This window comes from Leuciscus leuciscus, assembly GCF_965113295.1.
Source record: "Leuciscus leuciscus genome assembly, chromosome: 18".
NCBI classification, from domain to species: Eukaryota; Metazoa; Chordata; class Actinopteri; order Cypriniformes; family Leuciscidae; genus Leuciscus; species Leuciscus leuciscus.
In genome coordinates this window covers 14,751,203-14,774,121 of record NC_138742.1, presented here as the reverse complement: position 1 = coordinate 14,774,121, position 22,919 = coordinate 14,751,203, and the positions used below count along the sequence as shown (strand labels likewise).

The 22,919-nt window shown below is 36.5% G+C and overlaps 1 protein-coding gene across 1 annotated transcript in view; it reads right to left on the bottom strand.

Annotated features, from left to right (window-relative positions):
- Positions 1-22,919, bottom strand: part of stat6 (signal transducer and activator of transcription 6, interleukin-4 induced) — a 34,727-nt gene that overhangs the window by 10,585 nt on the left and 1,223 nt on the right. Inside the window, exons 2-9 of the mRNA XM_082144887.1 lie at positions 19,126-19,268; positions 16,287-16,431; positions 15,455-15,538; positions 15,145-15,346; positions 8,120-8,211; positions 7,860-8,008; positions 2,023-2,157; positions 1,692-1,868 (exon numbers count right to left, since the gene is read on the bottom strand). Coding sequence (XP_082001013.1) covers positions 1,692-1,868; positions 2,023-2,157; positions 7,860-8,008; positions 8,120-8,211; positions 15,145-15,346; positions 15,455-15,538; positions 16,287-16,431; positions 19,126-19,256 — 1,115 coding nt within the window. The 5' untranslated portion in view covers positions 19,257-19,268. The remainder of the gene's footprint in view (positions 1-1,691; positions 1,869-2,022; positions 2,158-7,859; positions 8,009-8,119; positions 8,212-15,144; positions 15,347-15,454; positions 15,539-16,286; positions 16,432-19,125; positions 19,269-22,919) is intronic.

Below are 22,919 nucleotides of genomic sequence, written 5' to 3'. Positions count from 1 at the left end.
GTACTCGCAAGCGGCCCCTCGATGTGCACTTTTTCCGAGCCTGCACTGAAGCGGGCTCCGCAGCAGACTACCTCACAGTCAAAGTGGCGTTACGTCACGAAAGTGTGGACCGGAGGAAGATCGCGAGGGCTTAGGGCTTCATTTGGGACAGGGCCTTTGACTGTCGGGTAGAAATTTGCTGTGATTGTAAGTTTATTGTAAGTCCACTAGACCGCAAGTGCACATGAAGTGTCAGTGCACGAATACAGAGTATGAGTTCTCTTTTGCATTGCCCCCGCTCTTTTATTCCTTCATGTTAACTGAAGACAAATCTGAATGATGTTCTGTTTTAACCTTACAACCAACAAGTAGAATCGACCACGACATCCTCACCAAATCTTACAGGAAATCAGCAGCCTAATAAAGAGGTTGACTGGCACAAAGTATTTGATGTATTTTCAAAATACAAAAATACTAAGCTTAAATGTGTTTAAATACAAATTACATTTGATTCTTTTCAAAGGCTTTAAAATACAAAATAGTATTTTTAATACATTTATCTGAAATACTGCCCATCCCTATATACATATATATATTTATTCTCAGAAGTCGTTACAAGATAAATTTAATTTTGCATGAGTTTTAAAATTGCAAAATAGGAGAAAAATACTGTGTGATCTTAATTTAGTTAGTATCTGTGAATAACATATAAGTCTATAAAGCTGTCTATATATCTTTCAAAATAATACGGTAACACTTAACAATAAGCCTTGATTCTTTAACATTAGTTTATGCATAAGGCATCATGAACTAACAATGAACAATACTTTTACAGCATCAATTAATTCAGGTAAATGTTATTTTAGAAATACACTATTGTACATTTCTTGTTCATGTTCATTCATAAAATAATGCATTCATTTATACATCTTGAAATGTTTAAAATGTATTAGTATACACTACCGTTCAATAGTCTTGGGTCTATACGATTTTTAAAAATGTTTTTGAAAGAAGCCTCTTAGGCTCACCAAGGCTGCATTTATTTGATCAACAATACAATAATATTGTTAAAATAAATGTTAGAATATAATTTATTCCTGTGAAGGCAAAGCTGAATTTTTAAGCCATTACTTGATGCCATTACAATGATTCTTCAGAAATAATACTAAATATGCTGATTTGCTGCTCAAGAAACATTTTTTATTATCAATGTTGAAAACAGCCGTGCTGCTTGATATTTTTATGGAAACCCATGATACATTTTTTTCAGGATTTGTTTATAAATAAAAAAATTTAAAAAAGCATTTATATGAAAAGTAAATCTTTTTTAACATTATAAATGTCTTTACTGATCAATTGAATGCATCCTAGCTGAATACGGTAGTTGATGTAAAAAATTTACATATATTTAAAACATTATAATTTATTTATATTAATAAATGCTGTAAAATATTGCTCATCGTTGGTTCAATGTATTTAGCAAAACCAATTTTTGCTACCTTACTGAACCATACTGTAAAGTGTTATCCTTAATATAATTATTGCTATCAATTTATTGGCTTAATTTAGTACAGTTAATTATAAAAAAAATATTTTTTACTAAATAAATAACAAAAAAATTAACTTAGAACAATAAAATATATATTTTTCTGTATTTGTGATTCTTAATAGATATGTGTTGTGTGTGTATTTAAATAAGACAGCATACTTACTTGGGTACAATACTTTGTTGTCCCAGGTTTCTTGCTTGCGCCTCAGTAATAATCTGCGCTTTCAATACGACGGGTTTTCCAGGGGCCATCTTCTCTCCCAGCAGATAGCGTACAGTGGCGGAAAACTTGGATTGGGTTTTGATGACTTGGGGAGGTTGCTTGTCTACTACCAATGAACTGAGTTGCCAAGACAAAGAAAGTACAATATCAAAGGCTAGAAGAAAAAGCACTCACATTTTCACAAGATTGCATAATCATCTGTTGTGATTGCATGATGAGTAAAACTACACTGCAATCTCATCTTTCTCAGAACTGAAAGAGGCCTGAATACTTCTGTACGAGAGTCTGGAGCAGAAGTTCCAGGCTTTCCTGCAACGTGTGTAACTGTTCAGCCTCTCCATGGTCCCTCTTCATCAACATGAGCTCCTGCCTCAGATTACTATTCACCCCAAGCAACTGCTCACACCTGCAACAGAAAAGGTAGGAAATAGAATGTGGAAGACACAGAGACAGAAGGCCAACAGGTTGCAAGACATGCATGACAACAAAACAAGGCGGAGTGAAACAAATATGATCCAGAGTACATTAAATATGGGTGCACTTGCTGCAAGGATTCTGTAATGAAACTCTAGATGGCGCAGGCTAATAGGTCCTTAACTCAAATGCTTGCAATCATATCATTCTCTATAGGGCACAGCTGATTGGTTCCAATGAGTTGCATGCTCATTTGCCTTAGCAGTACAACGTGCTTTCAAAAATCCAATGAAATTCAAAATCTAAGATAAGTGAACGGTCTTTCTTATGGTATATCAATATGCGTTTTGCGTGGTCTGCTTTGTCCATTCTTTATGAAGTAACCATACACGAGGTTTAACATCATGTTTCATGTTAACGTCCATTAGCATGTCAAAACCCAAGTTTAGCGTTTTCTCATTGCTAAGAAAGATTCTCTAGCGAAATGAGAGGATAATATATCTAATGTATCTAATGTCAGATGAAACAATTTCAGTATGCTGCATTTAAAGTTGAAACAAGCGCATGGGGGCCATGTCAGCCGTGAGTAAAGACAGTGTACTCACTTATTTATGAATGGGAGAAAGTGCAACAAGCAATATGGCGGGATAGTCCCGACTTTTAATAAAAGAGCCAATCGCCGATCAGTCATGTCAATATGTCACTGCAGCTGCCGTTAGAAGCTGGTTGCTATAGAAACTTTCCTCATACTATTTGCTTAGTTGGTTGTGGGGGGTTTCTTCTCTGCAACGTGATATCATTCATAAAGCCACACATGAATGAGTTCTTATCAGATATGTTTGTGTCTTTTTGGATCAGGCACACATACTGTGGAGAAAATAATTATTTGATCCCCTGCTGATTTTGTAAGTCTGCTCACTTACAAAGAAATGAAGAGTCTATCATTTTTATGGTAGGTTTATTTTAACGGATAGAGACAGAATATCAACCAAAAAAATCCAGAAAAACACATTATATAAAGGTTGTAAATTGATTAGCATTTGATCGAGTGATCAATCCCCAAGCAACCAGCAAGAATTCTGCCTCCCACAGATTGGTTATGTGCCCATGTGGAACACAGATTAGCCGTGTCACTTTAAGAAAGTACTTCTAATGTCCTAATGTCAGTGGACACCTGTCCACAGAATCTTTATCTTCCACTCCAACCTCTCCACCACCATGGGCAATACCAAAGACCAAATGTCAGGGACCAAATTGTAGACCTGCACAAGGCCGGAATGGCCTACAAGACCATCGGCAAGAAGCTTGGTAAGAAGAAGACTTTTGTTGGTGTGATTATTCGGAAATGGAAGAAATACAAAATGAAAAATCAATCGCCCTGTTTTTAGCTCCATGCAAGATCTCATGGAGTAAAGGGTAAAGATAATCATGAGAAAGGTGCGGGATCAGCAGTCACCAAGCAAACCATTGGTAACACACTAACGCCGCAATAGGCCTTTATCTCATTTCCTGGTTTCGGAACGTTAGAAATCGCCAAGCAGTGTACTCGCACTTACGGTGGTTACTTAGTTACCTTTAGATGAAAAGTAGGTCACCAAACTTAAATAAAATTGCGATATAGACCAGTGTCTGTCAATATTAAACCGCATAAAGACTATTTAAATAGGGATTATGCATGTTCTGCGTGTCTCTGTGAATGAATGGCACAGACGCGCTGTTTCATTTACCACACACACACACACTGTTGCCTTTGGCTTGCTCAGTTGGGGATATTTGGGGGATATTTAATTTAATTTTATCAATCAATAAATTCCTCTTGAAACAAACTTTGTTGTATTATTTTAATTTAATACTGTGAAGCTGCTTTGATACAATCTGTATTGTGAAAAGCGCTATACAAATAAACTTGACTTGACTTGACTGAGGCACGCATGACGCTCGCGATGTTTTCAGCCTATATGAGGACATTAATGCACTTCATCAACACGGCCGCTCTGAGAGTCACTTCAGCAGCATTTTAGCTTCATTTGAGGGAGCTGAAACTTTGAGTTTGAGCAAAGAAACCTTAAGGATTTTGAGAGGATCTGTAAAGAGGAGAGGACCAAAATCCCTCTTGAGATGTGTGCAAACCTGATGACCAACTACAAGAAACGTCTTACCTCTGTGCTTGCCAACAAAGGTTTCTCCACCAAGTACTAAGGCATGTTTTGCTTGGGAATCAAATACTTATTTCACTTACTGAAATGCAAATCACTTTAAAACCTTTATATAATGTGTTTTTTCTGGATTATTTAGTTGATATTCTGTCTCTATCTGTTAAAATAACCCTACCATAAAAATGATTGATCCTTCATTTCTTTGTAAGTGGGCAAACTTACAAAATCAGCAGGGGATCAAATTATTATTTTCCCCACTGTAGTTTAGGCCACTAGAGTTAAGCTATTTGGCGTGGTAGCCTAGACACACATAGTCATAGGCCACTAGTGTTAAGCCATTTGGCAAAGCAGGCCCAGGCACACATAGTCTAATAGGCTACTAGAGTCAAGTCATACAGCCCCAAAAAAAGTTTACTGACACACATACACTGGTATGTAAGCATATATGTAGCTAACACCACATAAAAAAAAAGACAAAAGGGACACCCCTTTAAAAAAGGGCGTGGGGGGTACACTAGTACACATAATGCTATACTGCGAGATGCTTCACGTGCATTATATGTACCTCATGGCAGCCCACATGTCTAACGACTAGATCTGCTTGGGGGTATGCACCGTAGGCAGATCTAGTCTGCCAAGACCAAGCATATGCCCCATTTCTTATACTCAAACAAAACTGAAGGGCTAGGCACACATACTGAAGCTAGCATACACGTGGTTCCTATGGGTATTTGGAGCAGCAGCACATATGTTTTGGTGGTGGATCTGCTGGGGGGCTGAATCGTCATCTCCTTTGCTTCCTGCATGATGGGGGATTTTCTATGGTGTACAGTACACTTGGCTTGTATTGTTCAAATCTCATTGTCATCTGCTCTGTTGGGGGGTAATTTATGTACGCTATATTTTAGAGCAGCAGCATGTCTTACTTGCTCACAGAAGCATGTCATGTATGTTTTGGCAGTAGCAAGTCCCGTACTTGCTCTGCAGCAGCAAAGCAGATCTATTCCACACCAAATATATCAACATTGTCATATCCATTACCATGCCAAACACTCAGAGAGTTGTTATGACAGAAATACAAAGTTCTGTAATGAAACTCTAGATGGCACAGGCTCAAACACTTGCAATAATATAATTTTCTATTGGGCACAGCTGATTGGTTCCTGCTGTATCAGTAGAGTAGCCAAAGAGCTTGCGTGCTCAAATTTAAAATGCTCAGTTAGAATTTGCCTTAGCAGTTTTCAGAAATCCTACACCTTCCCCAGCTCTATCTGTATAGATCTGCTAAGGGCAATTCATGTATGCTATATTGTACAGCAGCAGCCTGTCTTTTTCACAGCAGCATGTCATGTATGCATTTGGCAGTAGCAAGTCCTGTTCTTGCTCTGCAGCAGCAGCAGCAGCAGCAGCAAAGCAGATCTATTCCACCAAGACCAAATATACACTCACCTAAAGGATTATTAGGAACACCATACTAATACTGTGTTTGAGCCCCTTTCGCCTTCAGAACTGCCTTAATTCTACGTGGCATTGATTCAACAAGGTGCTGAAAGCATTCTTTAGAAATGTTGGCCCATATTGATAGGATAGCATCTTGTAGTTGATGGAGATTTGTGGGATGCACATCCAGGGCACGAAGCTCCCGTTCCACCACATCCCAAAGATGCTCTATTGGGTTGAGATCTGGTGACTGGGGGCCATTTTAGTACAGTGAACTCATTGTCATGTTCAAGAAACCAATTTGAAATGATTCGAGCTTTGTGACATGGTGCATTATCCTGCTGGAAGTAGCCATCAGAGGATGGGTACATGGTGGTCATAAAGGGATGGACATGGTCAGAAACAATGCTCAGGTAGGCCGTGGCATTTAAACGATGCCCAATTGGCACTAAGGGGCATAAAGTGTGCCAAGAAAACATCCCCCACACCATTACACCACCACCACCAGCCTGCACAGTGGTAACAAGGCATGATGGATCCATGTTCTCATTCTGTTTACGCCAAATTCTGACTCTACCATCTGAATGTCTCAACAGAAATCGAGACTCATCAGACCAGGCAACATTTTTCCAGTCTTCAACTGTCCAATTTTGGTGAGCTCGTGCAAATTGTAGCCTCTTTTTCCTATTTGTAGTGGAGATGAGTGGTACCTGGTGGGGTCTTCTGCTGTTGTAGCCCATCCGCCTCAAGGTTGTGCGTGTTGTGGCTTCACAAATGCTTTGCTGCATACCTCGGTTGTAACGAGTGGTTATATCAGTCAAAGTTGCCCTTCTATCAGCTTGAATCAGTCGGCCCATTCTCCTCTGACCTCTAGCATCAACAAGGCATTTTCGCCCACAGGACTGCCGCATACTGGATGTTTTTCCCTTTTCACACCATTCTTTGTAAACCCTAGAAATGGTTGTGCGTGAAAATCCCAGTAACTGAGCAGATTGTGAAATACTCAGACCGGCCCGTCTGGCACCAACAACCATGCCACGCTCAAAATTGCTTAAATCACCTTTCTTTCCCATTCTGACATTCAGTTTGGAGTTCAGGAGATTGTCTTGACCAGGACCACACCCCTAAATGCATTGAAGCAACTGCCATGTGATTGGTTGATTAGATAATTGCATTAATGAGAAATTGAACAGGTGTTCCTAATAATCCTTTAGGTGAGTGTATAAACATTGTCATATCCATTACCATACCAAACCCTCAGAAAGTTGTCATGACAGAAACAGACAGTAGTAAGTGCCTCAATGAAAACAACGTGATTTGTATGAAATCTTGTCCATGAACCGCTGAAATTCAAAAGGCACAGAGAAACCAAACACTAAAACCATGAAGACAAACCTGTTGAGGTTTTCAAATAACAGCAACAAGATCTAATCACAACATTTAAAAAATGTAAAAAAACAACACTTCTTTTGCATTTTATATTACAATATTTTTCAGCTGATAATCAGTTGATGTCATATTAAAACTTTTGCATAATGTTGGACATAAGCAGCTCATAGTGATAAATAAATTTAATTAAAAAGTTAACAATATGGTTGTAAGGGCATTTCTGTTTACTTTTGTATGATAAACAGTGTTGGTACTGTATTGGGTCACCAATTGACATCTAATCTGAATCCTGAAGTGAAACTAGATCTCTAAGAGAACTATTTTCTTCATGCTCCACATTTAAAAAATGCATGACTAAATGATTCAAAAACGTTAAAAAAAATTATATATACACTACATATATATATATATATATATATATATATATATATACACTATATATGTGAAAAGTGGTTCAATTGGGAGATAAAGTTCAAGAAGAAACATTCAGAATTAGTGAGAATACTGTGACCGTCAAGGAAAAATGCGTGACATAAAGCCCACTGTTCAAGATGGAAAAAGAGGCCAAAGTAAACAAACTGAAAACTGAAAAGGAAAACCAGTTTGGTGGTGAAAGGTTTCACCAAACAAACCTCTTACAGGGAATGATTTTAGCTGATAACATTCATACAGTAATACGACTGTAACAAAAAGGTCCAGTGGTCCTCACCATGTCTGCAGAAAGCCAAGGTTGTCATTGAAGTGCACGCCAATGGTTGCTCGGTGCTGTTCCCACCTCCAGGACTTAATTCTGAGAATAAGACAGGACTGGCACTGCTCCAGGGCGTACACGGCCTCTTGAAGAAGCTGCAAACGCTTCTGTAAACTCGCACAGATATACAAACCATGAAAAACAGCACCATTATAAATGCTTTTGTCTTTACCCTGATGAACTTATTATGATGTTCAAGCATGCATTTGAGCTTTTACCTTTGCACAAACTGAAAAGTTGTACTCAAGCTGCTTTATGCGATTCTGTCTAATGACTTGATCCGAATGCTGTTGATCCAAATCATTTTGAACTGTAGGGAAACAAGAAAAAATGCATTAAATATACTGAGACACCTGTTTGCCTGTGTGCATGTAAGCCCTGTTAATGATAACCCAGTCCAGGGGTTACGAACAGTTCACTTGTGTTGCGGTTCTTCATGGTGTTCATTTTATGTTCACAAATCTATGTAAATTAGTAATCTCTGGTTATCACCTACTACGGAGTACAGTTTAAAACAAGTGGTGTTTGCTTACTTCCTGTATATCATAAAATTGCAACAAGTGACTCTCTCATAAGGTATGAAAATTGCCATCTGGGTCTGCTAATAAAGTCACCTTGTGTCTTGAAAGAGTGGGAATTATCCCCTAATTATGTTGAATAAATTTAGTATGAAGCATTGATCGCTAAAAGGTTAAAGGACAGGTGATTCTGAACATTTGGAGGTGCTGCAAGAGATGTTAACAAGTTGTAGGGCTTTGTCAGAGCCACCGAATTAGACACACCGACTGTTTTTCCAACCCTGCCAATTTGGCATAACCATGGTATTTTATCTGTCAAGCGAAGCATCAACAACTTTGAAACTCTCAGCTCCCTCCAGAGATGAAACCTTTACAGATGTTTACTCTCTACTTGAATCTGCTTTTTGGTCCTATCACTTTTTGCTTCCATTTCCCTTTTAGGATGTTTGGCTGGGCAGTGCAAGAATTTCACACCTTCCAAACTCATAACAAATGCTCCAAGCTCATCTATCACACTTCTGCTTTTCCATATATGGACTGCCCGCAAAATGGTTGACAGACAGGAAGCGCACCTTTTAATTGGCCAATAAAAATTATTCTGAAAGGGATTATATTACACAAAATTTGGAGCACTAACATGTTTTAAGTATTGCAAAACTGTCTTTCCTTCATCCATCGCCCACATGCTAATATAAACAACCTCTGGCAGAAGCTGAAAATGAGCATAGTGCTCTGTTCAACTAGTGGTTAATGACAAATATTATGTTTTTGTTACCTATAGGCTCATAATGAGGAAAAGCAGAAAAACCTAACAGTTTACATAAATATTGTATATAAAAGCATTGTCACACTACAGACTTTCAGTTTTGGCATATCACAACCTTGGATATCAGAAAAACTGGATTATTTTAATCATTATTAAATTCAATTGCAAGATAATCAATCAATGATTTAGGTTAGTCTTTTAGAGGAGCAAATGATGACGTTTTATAAGTTAAAAGAGTTGTATTATGGATTGTAAATATTTGCACATACTGAAGACTATCACTGAAGAGACTTTCACAGCTTTCCTCATTTAATCTATCTTGTATTCCATACAAAAGACTACTACATAAAAGACAGAAAATTTAAACTGACAGCTCATATAAGTGAATGTTTGAGCCTACGCTTCATGATGTATTTTGCATTGCCACACTGCTAATCATGGTGAGACTTGTTGGAGCCTTCATGACGGAAATGACTATTTACACATCTGCTCCTCTAGGGCTATGTCTTATTGCATTTCTCCCTCTTGTGTTGCTGCAAAACTTTCTGTTAACCATTTCACAACAGCCATGCAGACAAAACCATGTGTGCAACCGCACAGGGCCTTGTGCTTGGCCTGCAGTAATACAGTTTTTTTATATATACAAATCATTTTTAAATGGTTGATTTTGACACAACAAAAAAATCCTGTCTCAATTCCATTATGCATAGTCAAGGTAAAAAAACTAAATCATTTTCATTTTCAATTTCAATTTCAAAAGTCACTGTGAGGATCGCTGGATAAAATTTTCAGCACTTCCAGAGATTTTGTGGCTGAGCAGTTTTTCACAGCTAGTGGTTGTGGAAATGCTAATACTACGTGTATGATGATGCTTGTTAAAAATGTATTGCACAGTTACATTATGCAGTAGAACTTATAAAGCTACAATATCTATGTGTGTGTAACCATGATTCATGCACATACATGTCATGTACACATTAGTCTCACTGTCCTCCATCACACCCACCCCAACCCCACGTCAGACCTGTATGTAGCCGTTTATACAGTATATAGGGGTGATTAGGACTTTATAGTTGCTGAGTAAGAAAGTTGTGCTGGCCTTAGAGTGTCAGAGAAAACATGCTCCACAAGATTCAGAATAAACTGACCTTCAGTTGGAAACTTTGCACATAGTTTACATTCTCCCCAAGAGTCCTTTTCCACTGTCATCACTCTGTGACTGGCCAGGTCTTCTTAACAATATGTGACAAGTAGTTACCTTGCTAAGTAAGGGCATTATGACACTTTTCTTTTTAAAGCAGCTTTGAAATAATATGTATTATTAAATGTGATTTAAAAAAACTAAGAATTAAAATACTTTAAAAGCATTTGATGACAAAATATATTGAACCTAGCAATTGAATGTGCTTTGACAGATGCAACCAACAAAAAAGGAAAACATTCAAACAACATGTTAAAACCTGAAAAGAGTTTTATACATATATAATTAATCACTAGATCACCACCATGCAGCACTTCCCCCTCTTTTTCATTTTTAACTAAATCTTTACTGTTTGGGTTTGAAAACACCTTTAATATCCTGAGTGCTTTGAACAAGGCAAGCTTGACCTTGTAGACCTAGATGGATTGATTGTTTTCCAGTGTTTCGGACTATTTCATGAAATATATATATTTATGTCTACTCATTTATAAAATATTTATCTTTCATGAAATGGATATCTTCATAATAAGGAATTATTGACGACATGAAGATGCAGTATCTTTACACACAGTGTGTACAGTGATTTTTTTTCCTGTATTGCTGAAAACTCCCAACTGAGGTGTCTTAAAAGATAACTGTCCACCCTCAGTTTCTTCCCAGCTTTCAGTCTCAGCTGCAATTTCTAATTCTGGGAAGTCACATATGTTCATCTCTCCATTATGAGTTTTTAAGGAAAGTCTATAACTCTGTGGCAAAAACTCAGCTATCTGAGTAAAAATTTTCTGAATGCCCAATTTTCCAGCAAAACTCTCAACTGATATGCATTCACCTTCAGGTATTAAGCCCACAGACTTTTCCTGAGTGATATGTCTTTAAAATGTCCAGGTTTAGAGCGGAGTTAAAAAGCAATGGTTCTTTTCTCAGCCACAAACTTTAGGCATTGTTTGACTCTTGAGAAATCTTGAAAAGTGTCAATGCTTTTAAGAGTGATCTATAAAATGATGTTAATCCTGCAAGATCCATCTTATTTATGTCCATCAGGAACAGGTGGCGATCTAGTCCCATGTTGCCTGCTTTCCTCAATAGGGTACACGCTTTCCCAGCCCAGCTCATGTCCTTCCCATTGAGGAGTCTCTGAGCTACTTGAAGTCTGAAGGTCTTTACTCTGGATCTGATGTCCACTAGGCCTTGTCCTCCTTCCTGTCTGGGCAGATACAGCACTGGAGCCTTTAACCAATGCTGTCCCGACTGGAAAAAAATCCACCAGACATATCTGAATTTGTCTCACAAGGTCTTCTGGAGGTTCAAGGATCATCATTCTGTGCCAAAGGGAAGAGGCTAGGAGGTTGTTACATATCAGCACCCTTTCCCTGTAGGACAGATGGGGCACCAACCATTTCCAATGAGACAAACGCGCACATACTTTCTCCAACAGGCCCTCCCAATTTTGCTTTCTGTACTTAGTTGTCCCCCAAAAAACTCCCAGATATTTAAAACATGCCCTTCCCCATTGTAAACCACCAGGAAGTGATGGACTTTTAGCAACTTGGCCACACCACACAGCATCGCTTTTACACCAGTAAACTTATAATTAATAATTAAGATAAAGATAATTTGACAGATTTCTGGGAGTTTAGAAAATTAATTTCTAGACCTGCCAGGTCTTTCCTTAGTTTACACAATAAGGGTTCAATAATTATATTATAAGGTTGGCCCGAAAGAGAACAGCCTTGTCTAATTCCCCTCTGAACTTTCACAGGGATACTTAGGCCACCAGCTATTTGTATCATACTGTATACGTGGCTTTAGTGTACACTAACCACATCATCAAAATGAAATTATCACCAAAACCAAAGGCCTTTAGAGCATTAAAGAGATAGTTCACCCAAAAAATGAAAATTCTGTCATCATTTACTCATCAAATACTATGGAAGTCAAAGGGGTCCATCAACTGTTTGGTTACCAACATTTTTCAAAATATCTTCTTTTGTGTTCAGCAGAAAAAATAAATTCATACAGGTTTGAAACAACTTGAGGGTGAGTAAATGATGACAGAATTTTCATTTTTGGGTGAACTATCCCTTTAAAGAGAAAAATGTGATCCACCCGATCGAAAGCCTTATAGAATTCACCAGACAATCCATCTATTCCAGGTGTACGGCCTATAGAGAGTCCAATCACAGCAGCCGTACCTTCTTCAAAGGTAAGTTTAGACTCTAAAAAAGTTTGTGCTTTATGGATATACCGGAAGGTCATAAAGCAGCTCGTTTCTACATTGTTCATCTGAAGGCGTATAAACTTGAATAGAAATCCACAGCAATTTTTACGCATTTCCACTTGATCAGAAGTGTCTCGACCATTACAGTCTTTTAAACAGTACATCAATTTCTCTTGTCTTTTTTTATGTTCAAGGTTAAAAAAAAGAAGTAGGAGAATCCATATCTCTTGCTGTTACAAAACGACTCCTTACAAGACCTCCTTTCACTCTTTCATTTAAAACTGAGCTCGGCAGGTTAGTCTTTTCAGTCCACAGATCTTTAAGATTTACAGAGTCATTTACAATCATACTTTGCTCAATACCAATAATTTCTTTTCAAGACATTCCAAAGACTTTTTTATACAAAACGAAGAATGTGATAAATATTGTTGACAAAAAATCCTTATTTGTACCTTCCCTATTTCCCACCCCTGAATGCAATTTTCTCAACAATTCTTCTCACTCTTCCAAGACTCCCAAAAGAACTTAAAATAAAAAAATTTTTAATAAAGTATCTTCTAATAATTTAGCATTAAAATGGCAATAATGACTTTTATGCATTCTTTTTATTAAGTACACTCAAAAGTGAAAAATGTATGATCAGACATTGAGGTGGGAGAAATAGTTAAATTTAGAACTCTATTCCTCATGTTACGTGACATATTTTCCTATCCAAATGTGCAGCAGAAACCTTCTCATTACTAATCTTCACCCATGTATACTGATGTGTAAACAGATTATGTTCTCTCCATTCATCAGATAGGTTTCGATTTTTAAGCACAATACACTCTGTGCATGAGGTTCCTCACTATTCCTGTCCTGTGTAAAGTCCAAAGTACAATTGAAATCTCCGCCTAATATAATGAGATCTCCTTCGTGTTGTTGTCTTAAAAAATCTTCTAATTTAGTGAACAACAAGCGTATTCTCTCTGCACCTATATTTGGAGCATACATATTCACAAAAAGAAAAATAAGATTGCTAATTTCTGCCCTCACAATCAGCAATCTCCCTGGATCAACTTCATTTTTTGACAAGATTTTCACTTTAACAATAGGGGGGAAAAGTATTGCCACTCCAGCACTCAAATTGGACCCATGACTAAGGACTTTTTCTCCTTCCCACCATAGGCCCCATTCAGCCTCATTGCTTTGATCACTGCGAGTCTCTTGTAACAAAAAAACACACCTATATCTGTCAAATGTATAATCTCTGAAAGTAACCTATTCTTTCTCCCATCTCTCATCCCATTAAAATTTAGAGATCCCTCCCGCAAGACTTCCATGAGAAAGAGGGAGAGAAAGAAAGAATTAGCAGTCATCATTACTATTGCGTTTTTCTTTTGCCTTTCCCCTTGTTATACGTTCTTTCCCTGTTTGTTTTCCATGACTAATAACAGTTATGTGCTTTTTTTGTGGCGCTCTTCTGCTGTGAGAGCTCTTCAAGGCTACTTGTTTTCCTTGCCCAAACAACAGAGGCAATAAACTTTTCAAGATCTGAAAAAAAAAAAAAATTTAAAAAAAAATCACCGACTTCTACACCTGCTTTTCCTTTTGTTTCATCTAAAAAAAGAGTTGATCTGTTCAAGAGTATACATATCTTTTTCAGCCACTCTTGACATATCAGATGTATCTGACCACTGCTCTTCATTTCTCAAACTAGCATCAGTACATTGGGACAATTCATCTAGTTCATCAGTCATATTTTCTTCTTTCTTCTGTTTGTGTTTCTTTGAGTTCACACAATCCTTCATCACCACCTTCACTTCAGTCTCAGCAACGCAAACCAGCTGCTCAATACCACCAGCATTTAAATGAACATCACTCATCTCTTCTGAGGCTGCTTTCTACTGTGTCTCAGTTCTCTGTTCTGTATCCTGTTGATATTGGTTCGCATTGTTAACATCTCCACGCGATGTAGACGGCCGCTGATCGTCTTTATGTGGGCATGTGAAACGATTGAGTGAATCATGTACGAGTTCTCTCCTTGATTAACTCAGAACGAAACTTCCAAAATACGCTCCGGCGAAGTCAAAAACATTAAGACTTAGCAGCGGAAAGAAATGACGTGTTGGGCTCTCACTGGGCTTGCTATTTTTCCAAATCTTAGCAACTCTTTCGTGATGACATCATTATTAATAAAAGGTGGGATAGTGGGGTAACCGGAACAAACATTTCCTTAACCCATAATCCGCTCACGGTCAACTGGTTAATCAATGATTCAGATCTCAAAAAACAACAACAGCTTTGTTCATGCGTGAAGCTGAAACTATATTTTAAAAACCTACTTGCTCTCCCACAACTACAAGCAAGTACTAAAATATTTTTTCCTCAAAAACACAGGTATCCAAAGTTTCATTATAACTTGATATGAAAAATTACACAAATGTTACTGTCCAAAAGGATCAAGCTGTCAAAATATGGCATTTTACATTATTAAATCTGGCAGGCGTACCTTCCTAAAGCTTATTAGACATTGTTCAAAACAGATTTGGATCTTCTACCTTGCATGGGCTCTATTTCCTGTTTTTCCCAATTCAAATCCTCTTGTAGCTGATGAAGCGTTTGTCGGCAGTTCTGAATTTCCAAAACTTTGAGCACCAGATTGTCCACATCAGCCTTAGAATCCTCCCTTACAGGTTGTGGGGTGCCATTGGCAGCTGGAGGACCCCCAGGCATGGGCTGAAAGGGTGGGAAGCCCAGTCCCTATAGACAAACACACAGACACAAAGAGCAATGACACAACGGACATTTACATTACATATAACACATAAATGTTCTGATACTTCAGAATTAAAGGTTTTTTGTGCTTACTGCCTGTCCTAACAATTGTCTTTCTTTCCTTAGCATATCTCGAACTGTCCTCACAAGTTCCATGGGTTGTGGCTGGTACACACTCTGAGGAATAATTCATGAGGTTACATAGTAAATACAAACAGTCAGAAATACAAACAGTGTGTCAGATGTCACAAGTCAACATGGTAGGCTGCCAATAGTAAAATGTCTTTCCGTATTGTGATCCATAAGTGTTCACAATGTAAAAGAAATGAAAATCAACACGATTCATGTTATATAGCATATAGTGAATCTTAAAAAAAAAAAAAATTGCAGTGCAATAACTATTGATATAATTAACACAACTGTCCTGGACATCCCACATGGTGATGTAGATCATCTAAAGCAGGAGTTTTCACTTTTTGATGCCATGGGCCCTCAAATATGAGTATTGTGAAGAACTCTCCTCCTAAACTATAATGGCAGCTATATATTTCCATGTATAAGGACCCATTTACACTGTGAGAAAAAGTGTGATGCTAAAGACATTTTTTTATCTGTAAAATTAAATAATTACCTTTTTACATTGTTAAGCAAATTATTAAATATAGAAAATATTTTTTCTACTCATTATTACAGTGAGAAATGTTAAATGAACAAAAATGAAGAGAAACTTTTTCAATTCAATTTAAAATTACACAAGAAATATTGTTCCAGAGCAGTTCTGTAAAATCTTTTTTTCCTCACATTTTCCATGGACCCCAGCCTCAGTTTGAAAACTCCTGTTTTAAGATCATTATTTTAACTGGCTTATATGATGCAGCATCTTCAAGCCAGCAATAATTATGAGTGTTAGGATTGTTGTGCACACCAAGTTCTTGCTGATATGTTGTAGTTTGACCTTCTCCACCACATTAGGGTTTTGTTGGGCCACCTCCTGCAGCAAAAGCACCATCTGATCCAACAGTAATCGGGCCCGGGGCTCCTGCTCCACGCTGTCTACGTCAAATTCCTCCCTAAATCAAACACAGACATGACATTTTTAAGTCATCTTTGGTAACCGTAGGGCCCTATGATTTCCGCGGTGCAGAAACTGCAGACGTAATCACGGAATCCAGTCATAAAAAACGAATTAACTGTATAATGTCGAATTTCAAGGAATTTCTCAGATTTTTGATGAATAAATAAAAAGCAGGACAGTACACTTGAATCAAATCGCGATATAGATTAGTGTCTGTGAATATTAAACCGCAAATAGACCATTTAAAGGGTTAGTTCACCCAAAAATGAAAAATCTGTCATTAATTGCACTCCAAACCAAATCTTCGGAACACAAATGAAGATATTTTTGATGAAATCTGAGAGCTTTCTGACCCCCCATAGACTGCAACGTAATCACCACTTTCAGGCCCATGAAGGTTGTAAAGACATCGTTAAAATAGTCCATGTACAGTAGTTCAACTTTAATGTAATGAAGCGACAAGAGTGTTTCTTTTTTTTTTGTGCAAAAAAACAAAAAAACACAACAAAAATAACGACTTTATTGAACAATTTATCTTCCGTGTCAATCTCCGACGCTATTCACGTGAGCACCACGATGTATGCGTGTGGTGCTGACGCAGGAACCTGCCAATAGAGTGGTGCAGGTATGACATCACTTGCAGGCCAAAACATGGAAACGAGTAAGCATTTTAGCACTTCAGGTTCCATTGTCCTGAAGTCAATTGGATTTTTTTGGTTGAAATATGGTCTGTGGGTTTTTGTGGAGGGAACCAGTGTGATGCAAACTGCCGATTGGCCTACAAAATGATGTCATATCTAAACCACTCATAGAACCCGGAAGCGCTGCACTGTGTTTACAATGTGAACAGCATCAGAGACTGACACGGAAGAGAAGAAATTGTTGAATAAATCATTATTTTAGTTTTTTTTGCGCATAAAAAGTATTCTCATCTCTTCATAACATTAAGGTTGAACCACTGTAGTCGCACGGACTATTTTAATGATGTCTTTATACTATCTTTCTGCGCCTTGAAAGTGGTGATTACATTGCAGTCTATGTGGGGTCAGAAAGCTCTCGGATTTCATCAAAAATATCTTCATTTGTGTTCCGAAGATGAACAAAGGTCTTAAGGGTTTGGAACGACTTGAGGGTGAGTAATTAATGACAGAATTCTCATTTTTGGGTGAACTATCCCTTTAAATAAATCCTGCTTGTTCTACGTGTCTCTGTATGAATGAATGGCGCAGACGCGCGGTTTCATTTACCACACACACAGAAGTACGCGTGACGAGCGCAATGTTTTCAGCCTCTGCCGTCTCACTATATGAGGACATGAATGCATTAACTTTATCTCCAGAGACATTCTGAGTCACTTCATGAGCATTTTACCGTTTCATTTGTGAAAAACTATCACCATATCATAAACACACAGAAACAGGTCTTCACGGCAACCCGTCAAAATAAAAGTTCGGTTTAACTTTAAAAAAAGTTTGAAATTGTGACTGTGAAATATATTACTGTACAGTAGAGTTTAGCTACGTCTCAATGTAATAATACTAATAATACTAATAATTATTATAATAAATTACTATTAAAACTTTAAGGAATACAATTTTTTTCTTCCATGTTTTAATTTTAAGAGTAAAGCTCTGTTGTGCAGCACCTTGTTTAAAAAAAAAAGTAAAGATTTTATACAATTACAAAATAAATTAAATTAATGTTTTATGCCTGCATTTGATTGACATAAAATTAAAATACACAACGCAGACTTTCTGAAGAAAACAAATTATAAATAGTTTTTTATGAATTCAATTAATTAGACATGCTTTTTGATTATTGAAATTTAATTCAACCATTAAAATGGATTCCAGAAAACTTAAAACAGAAAACACAGAATTTGGTTTAAAAAAATAAAACCAATTTGAGAAAATAAATATATAAAACGTATTTCATGGGGCCCTAACATGTACTTTTTTTAAACCTTTAATTCATGATTTCAATTAATTAGACATGCTTTTTGATTACTAAAATGTTATTTAGTCCAAAAAAATGTAAACTGAAAAAACAGAATTTGGAAAAAAATAAAACGGAATTTGGAGAAAAATAAAACGGGCCATATAACTGACAAGGAGCAAAGCCTTTCTAGTCTAGCTTGTCCTGTGCTGTTCTACAACCTTCATTCGTTTTGTGAGTCACTATGACAGAACATGATTCATGAGAAATTCCTAAGAAGTTAAACTACACTAAACTGTAGTGTGCATCAGTTTATAATAAGCACTATTGTCACTCGTACGGTTTCAATTTCATTTATTTCACTTAGTAACCAGTACATTTTAAAGGTGCACTCAGTCATTTGAACTTCATGAAAAGCTTTATCGCTAAGGAAATGAACTTTTTGAAATGTTATACATGTAAATATGTACACTCAGATGAGATAAATACAGTTACATCAGTAGACAAAGAAAAGCTTTTTATGTAACATGAAGTGGGTCACCTCATGGAGGCTGCCATATTGGGATCACATGACCAGCCAAATACTACTCACTTCTCTTATTATCAAACCCTTTCTTTGTGAATAAAATACTTCTATAATAGCATCTATGTTGATTTAAAGCTACCAGTGTCAGTAAAAAAAAAAATACTGCGTCAAACTTAATACAACATAAAAATAAAAGCATGCTTTTAATTTGTAACAGTGATGTCATACCATATCTGATCCTCTATCCAGTTGGCCAGATAATGTCTGACATCCAGAGGGAGTGTTTCTGGGTAGAGTTCATTCAGCGTCTGAGTTGGCAGGTACTGTAACTGCGGGGTCATTTGCGCCCACAGCGCCATAGCGTGCAAACACTGCAACAGTAAAAATCACAACATTACCACCGCATTGAACGAAACGGCATTTTCAATTCCTTGGGAAGGAATCGTTCACTAAAAATGAAATCTATGAAGATTACTAATTCTCATGATGTTCTAAACCATAGCTGTTTCCCATACAAGATCAGTTCATATGACCACATCAGTCAACCTCCAAAAAGCATTGCTATATTCCAAGTTTTCTAAAGTCATCTGATCACTGAATTGTTTCAGTTCAATTTGTGAAGAAATAGTTGTAACTTGTGTGGCTTCAGAATGCTTGGAATACAACTACAAACAGAATGGACAACTTTTAAGGTGGTCCTTTTTGGAGCTTGACAGATGTGGTCTCTATAGACTGACAGTGCATATAATATATTGAAAATATATATAGAAAATATATTGAGTTTTATGGAAATAATTACAGAATTTGGGATGAACCACACACAGATAAGACACTCTTTACTTATCACAAATAAACAAACGAATGATTTAAACATGGTTTAATGCTTTGAATTAGGGACGTTGCTTTTTGCTTTTGCTAGGTTTGCACATCATAATCATACAGAATAGAAAACTGCAATATTTATATTAAAGACTAATAAACATTGTATTTATAACAACTTCCCTATTCTAGGGATGAATTGAACAAACTGAATTGGAAATCTGAATTCTTCTATGCAAAACAAGTGTCATTTTTAGAAATTCAAAAAATAGCATCTGATGACAAGATAATGCTCAACATTTTGTAGCATGCTGTATTTCAGGTTATTTTCTGGTTTAATTTAGTGTAAAGAGCACAGGCAGATGTGTTGGGGAAAGACCAGAGTGTTTAATTACTGCTCTTGTGTGACTTTTGTTTGGGTAAGTGAGAAAAGACAGTATGTCTGTCTTATCTCTCCCCAACATAAGGGGACAGAAGACACTGTATACCACAGAACGCTTGACAAAACAACAGCCCGGCAAACCCAACCATCACTAATATAACAAGTTTGCTTACATAGATGGTAATTTTTAGCACATAAATTAGCTATGCTGCATTGTAAGAAGATAAGAACATTTTATTATGGTGTATACACAAAATTGAATATGATAATGCCTCTGACCTTAGTCATTCTTGTCCAAAACATTTCTTTTAATTTTTAATTTTAATTTTTTTTTTGTAATGGAACTTCATTATTTGTACATATATTTTTCTACATTTAGATAGACAGTTAAAGGAGAAATGCAAATTGTCAGGATCATAAAGCAGAAACCCTTCTTCTAAGAAACACAAACCCAGTAGGCCTAATGTTATATGAGGTAAATGTGTTAACTGTAATAAATAAATGTGATCATGCCATCAAGCATAATTAATCTCATTTATAATAATATTTTGTGAACATCAAAAAGATTTAGAAGGATGTTGTGAGTATGTCGATATTGTATGTTTCAGTGTCCGTAAAATATGTGTAGGCCTATACTTCATACAAATTCCAATGAAAAGATCAGATCATTTTGACAGGATACATTAATGGTTTAGTTCTACAAACCTACAAGCACACGTGGTGAGTTAGATTCAAGCACTGAAACCAAACTGTACCCAAAGGCATGTAAACATGCTGGATCATGTCCATAACAACTGTGTCACTTCTCATTTCTTTCTGAAAAAGATGTTGATTGGTCTTGAACATGATTACACTATCAGAATTTTTTACACTAAAACTACACTAAAAACTAGGACCAGGCTTAAGCAGTGTGTATGAAAGTTATTAGAAAATTTGTTATGAAATAACTTGAACCCCCTTAAAACTTGAAGGGACAGTTCACACAAAAATGGAAAACACTGGAATTCGTTGACTTTTGTTGTATGTACAAATATACAGTATATATTGTGGTCTATCAACATAAACATAAAGGAAAACACAAGGTCACGACTCGAGATAAGATCAGTAGTAACCAATATGTCTTTCTAAATAGCCTTTTTTTTTCTAATTAAATATCAGTTTAACCAATCATTTTTATGAAAATTCTACATAAATACACACCAATATGTCTATTTAAATAGCCGATTTGTACTTTGTTAAAGCTTTTTTCCCCAAATCAAATATCGTTTTAACCAACCTATCAGTTTTCGGAAAAATTTAAACAAATATTTTCCTGAGATTTCTTCAATAGGTTAATCCCTTGATCTTTTGAATTTTTTTTTTAAATAAGTCATAAGGTGTACATTTTCATTCATTAAGACATTAAAGGCCATGACTCATCTTTATTTGGAAATCCCTCTGTTCCAACTAATATCTGCTTTTCCTCAATTTTTCTTGTTTTTAAATGTTTGACAAAGGGATTGGTGCAGCGTAGGTGAGGTGTAGGTGAAAAAAAATACCACACCTATGTGCAGACATAATATCTGAAGATAAACCATTCAAGGGAACTACGTCATGCTATTACAGGATGTAGAACAAACAGATGACCTAGGAAAATTCAAGTTCATTCTTAAATGTATACATGCATGACGTATCACATATGAGACAACAGAGAGTTGTGTTAGATTCCAATTGTGTGAACACCAGAAGCTGTGCAGGAAAAACTGATCTGGTCAAAAACATAGTGCCTATTTATGTAGCAGATAGAGCGAAAATAAATAAATGAATAAATATAAGAAAGATCTTGAGGAAATAAGAAATGGCATATTCATGGAAGCATGGTTTTAAGGCTCGTCATTGATTGGGTAGCCATATAAATCACGCCTTTAGGTTTGCTTTCCTCTCTGCAGCAGATCACAGACAAAGCGTCACAGCAGCATTCTGTAATAACTTATCATCTAAAGAACACAAAACGGTTCTTTCTCTGACATAAAAAAGGATTACATAGAAATGTGTTTTGTTCATGTTTATTAATCTTTCTTTTTCAGCACTGCTATGTGCTACTGGCTGCAAAGCAATGTCATATTCTCAAAAAAAATCTTATTTAATAATAGATCAGTGCCCTATTTTATGTATTTGCAGAAAAGAAAAATCAAGTATAACATTTTGTTTTATTTTATTATTGCAAAGGCTGCTCTTTCAAAGTCCTGTTTCTTTAAGTTATCAACATGGTCTCAGATGTTTATATTAAGAGAAATATTCGAAAGGGACAATTGTACTGTAAGCATCTAAAAATCAATGTGGATGGGATTGCTCGGATAACTGGGTTTTGGAGAAATCTGATGAGATGGGTTTTAGTGCATACTGCATATTTAAACATCTCTTGTTTGATTGCACACTTCAGTTTCTGACATTGTTGAAATTATTTCTGAAAATCCAGAAAACACGTGTGAGAATACTGGTGTGTTTTTCTTAAAGGAAAAATCTGAGAAGCAAGAGTTTTGCTCTTTGTTCAATCTTATTGACTAAAAGAAAAAACAAATGTCAAATTAAAGAGTTATATAAAGTTAATTCGCTGTAATGGAAAATAGAAAGCAATCTCTCAACCTCAAACCAGCCAAACTTTGACAGCAGTGCATCTGACACATGGAGCACTCATCCACTTTACCCAATATTATCTCTTTTCATTGAATGGATGACTGCATTCATAAAGGTCATATACAAATGACACAAACAAACAAACTCATAGCAGTTTTCTGTCAGTACCCCCTATCACATTTTCTCTTACACTTAAGAGAAACTT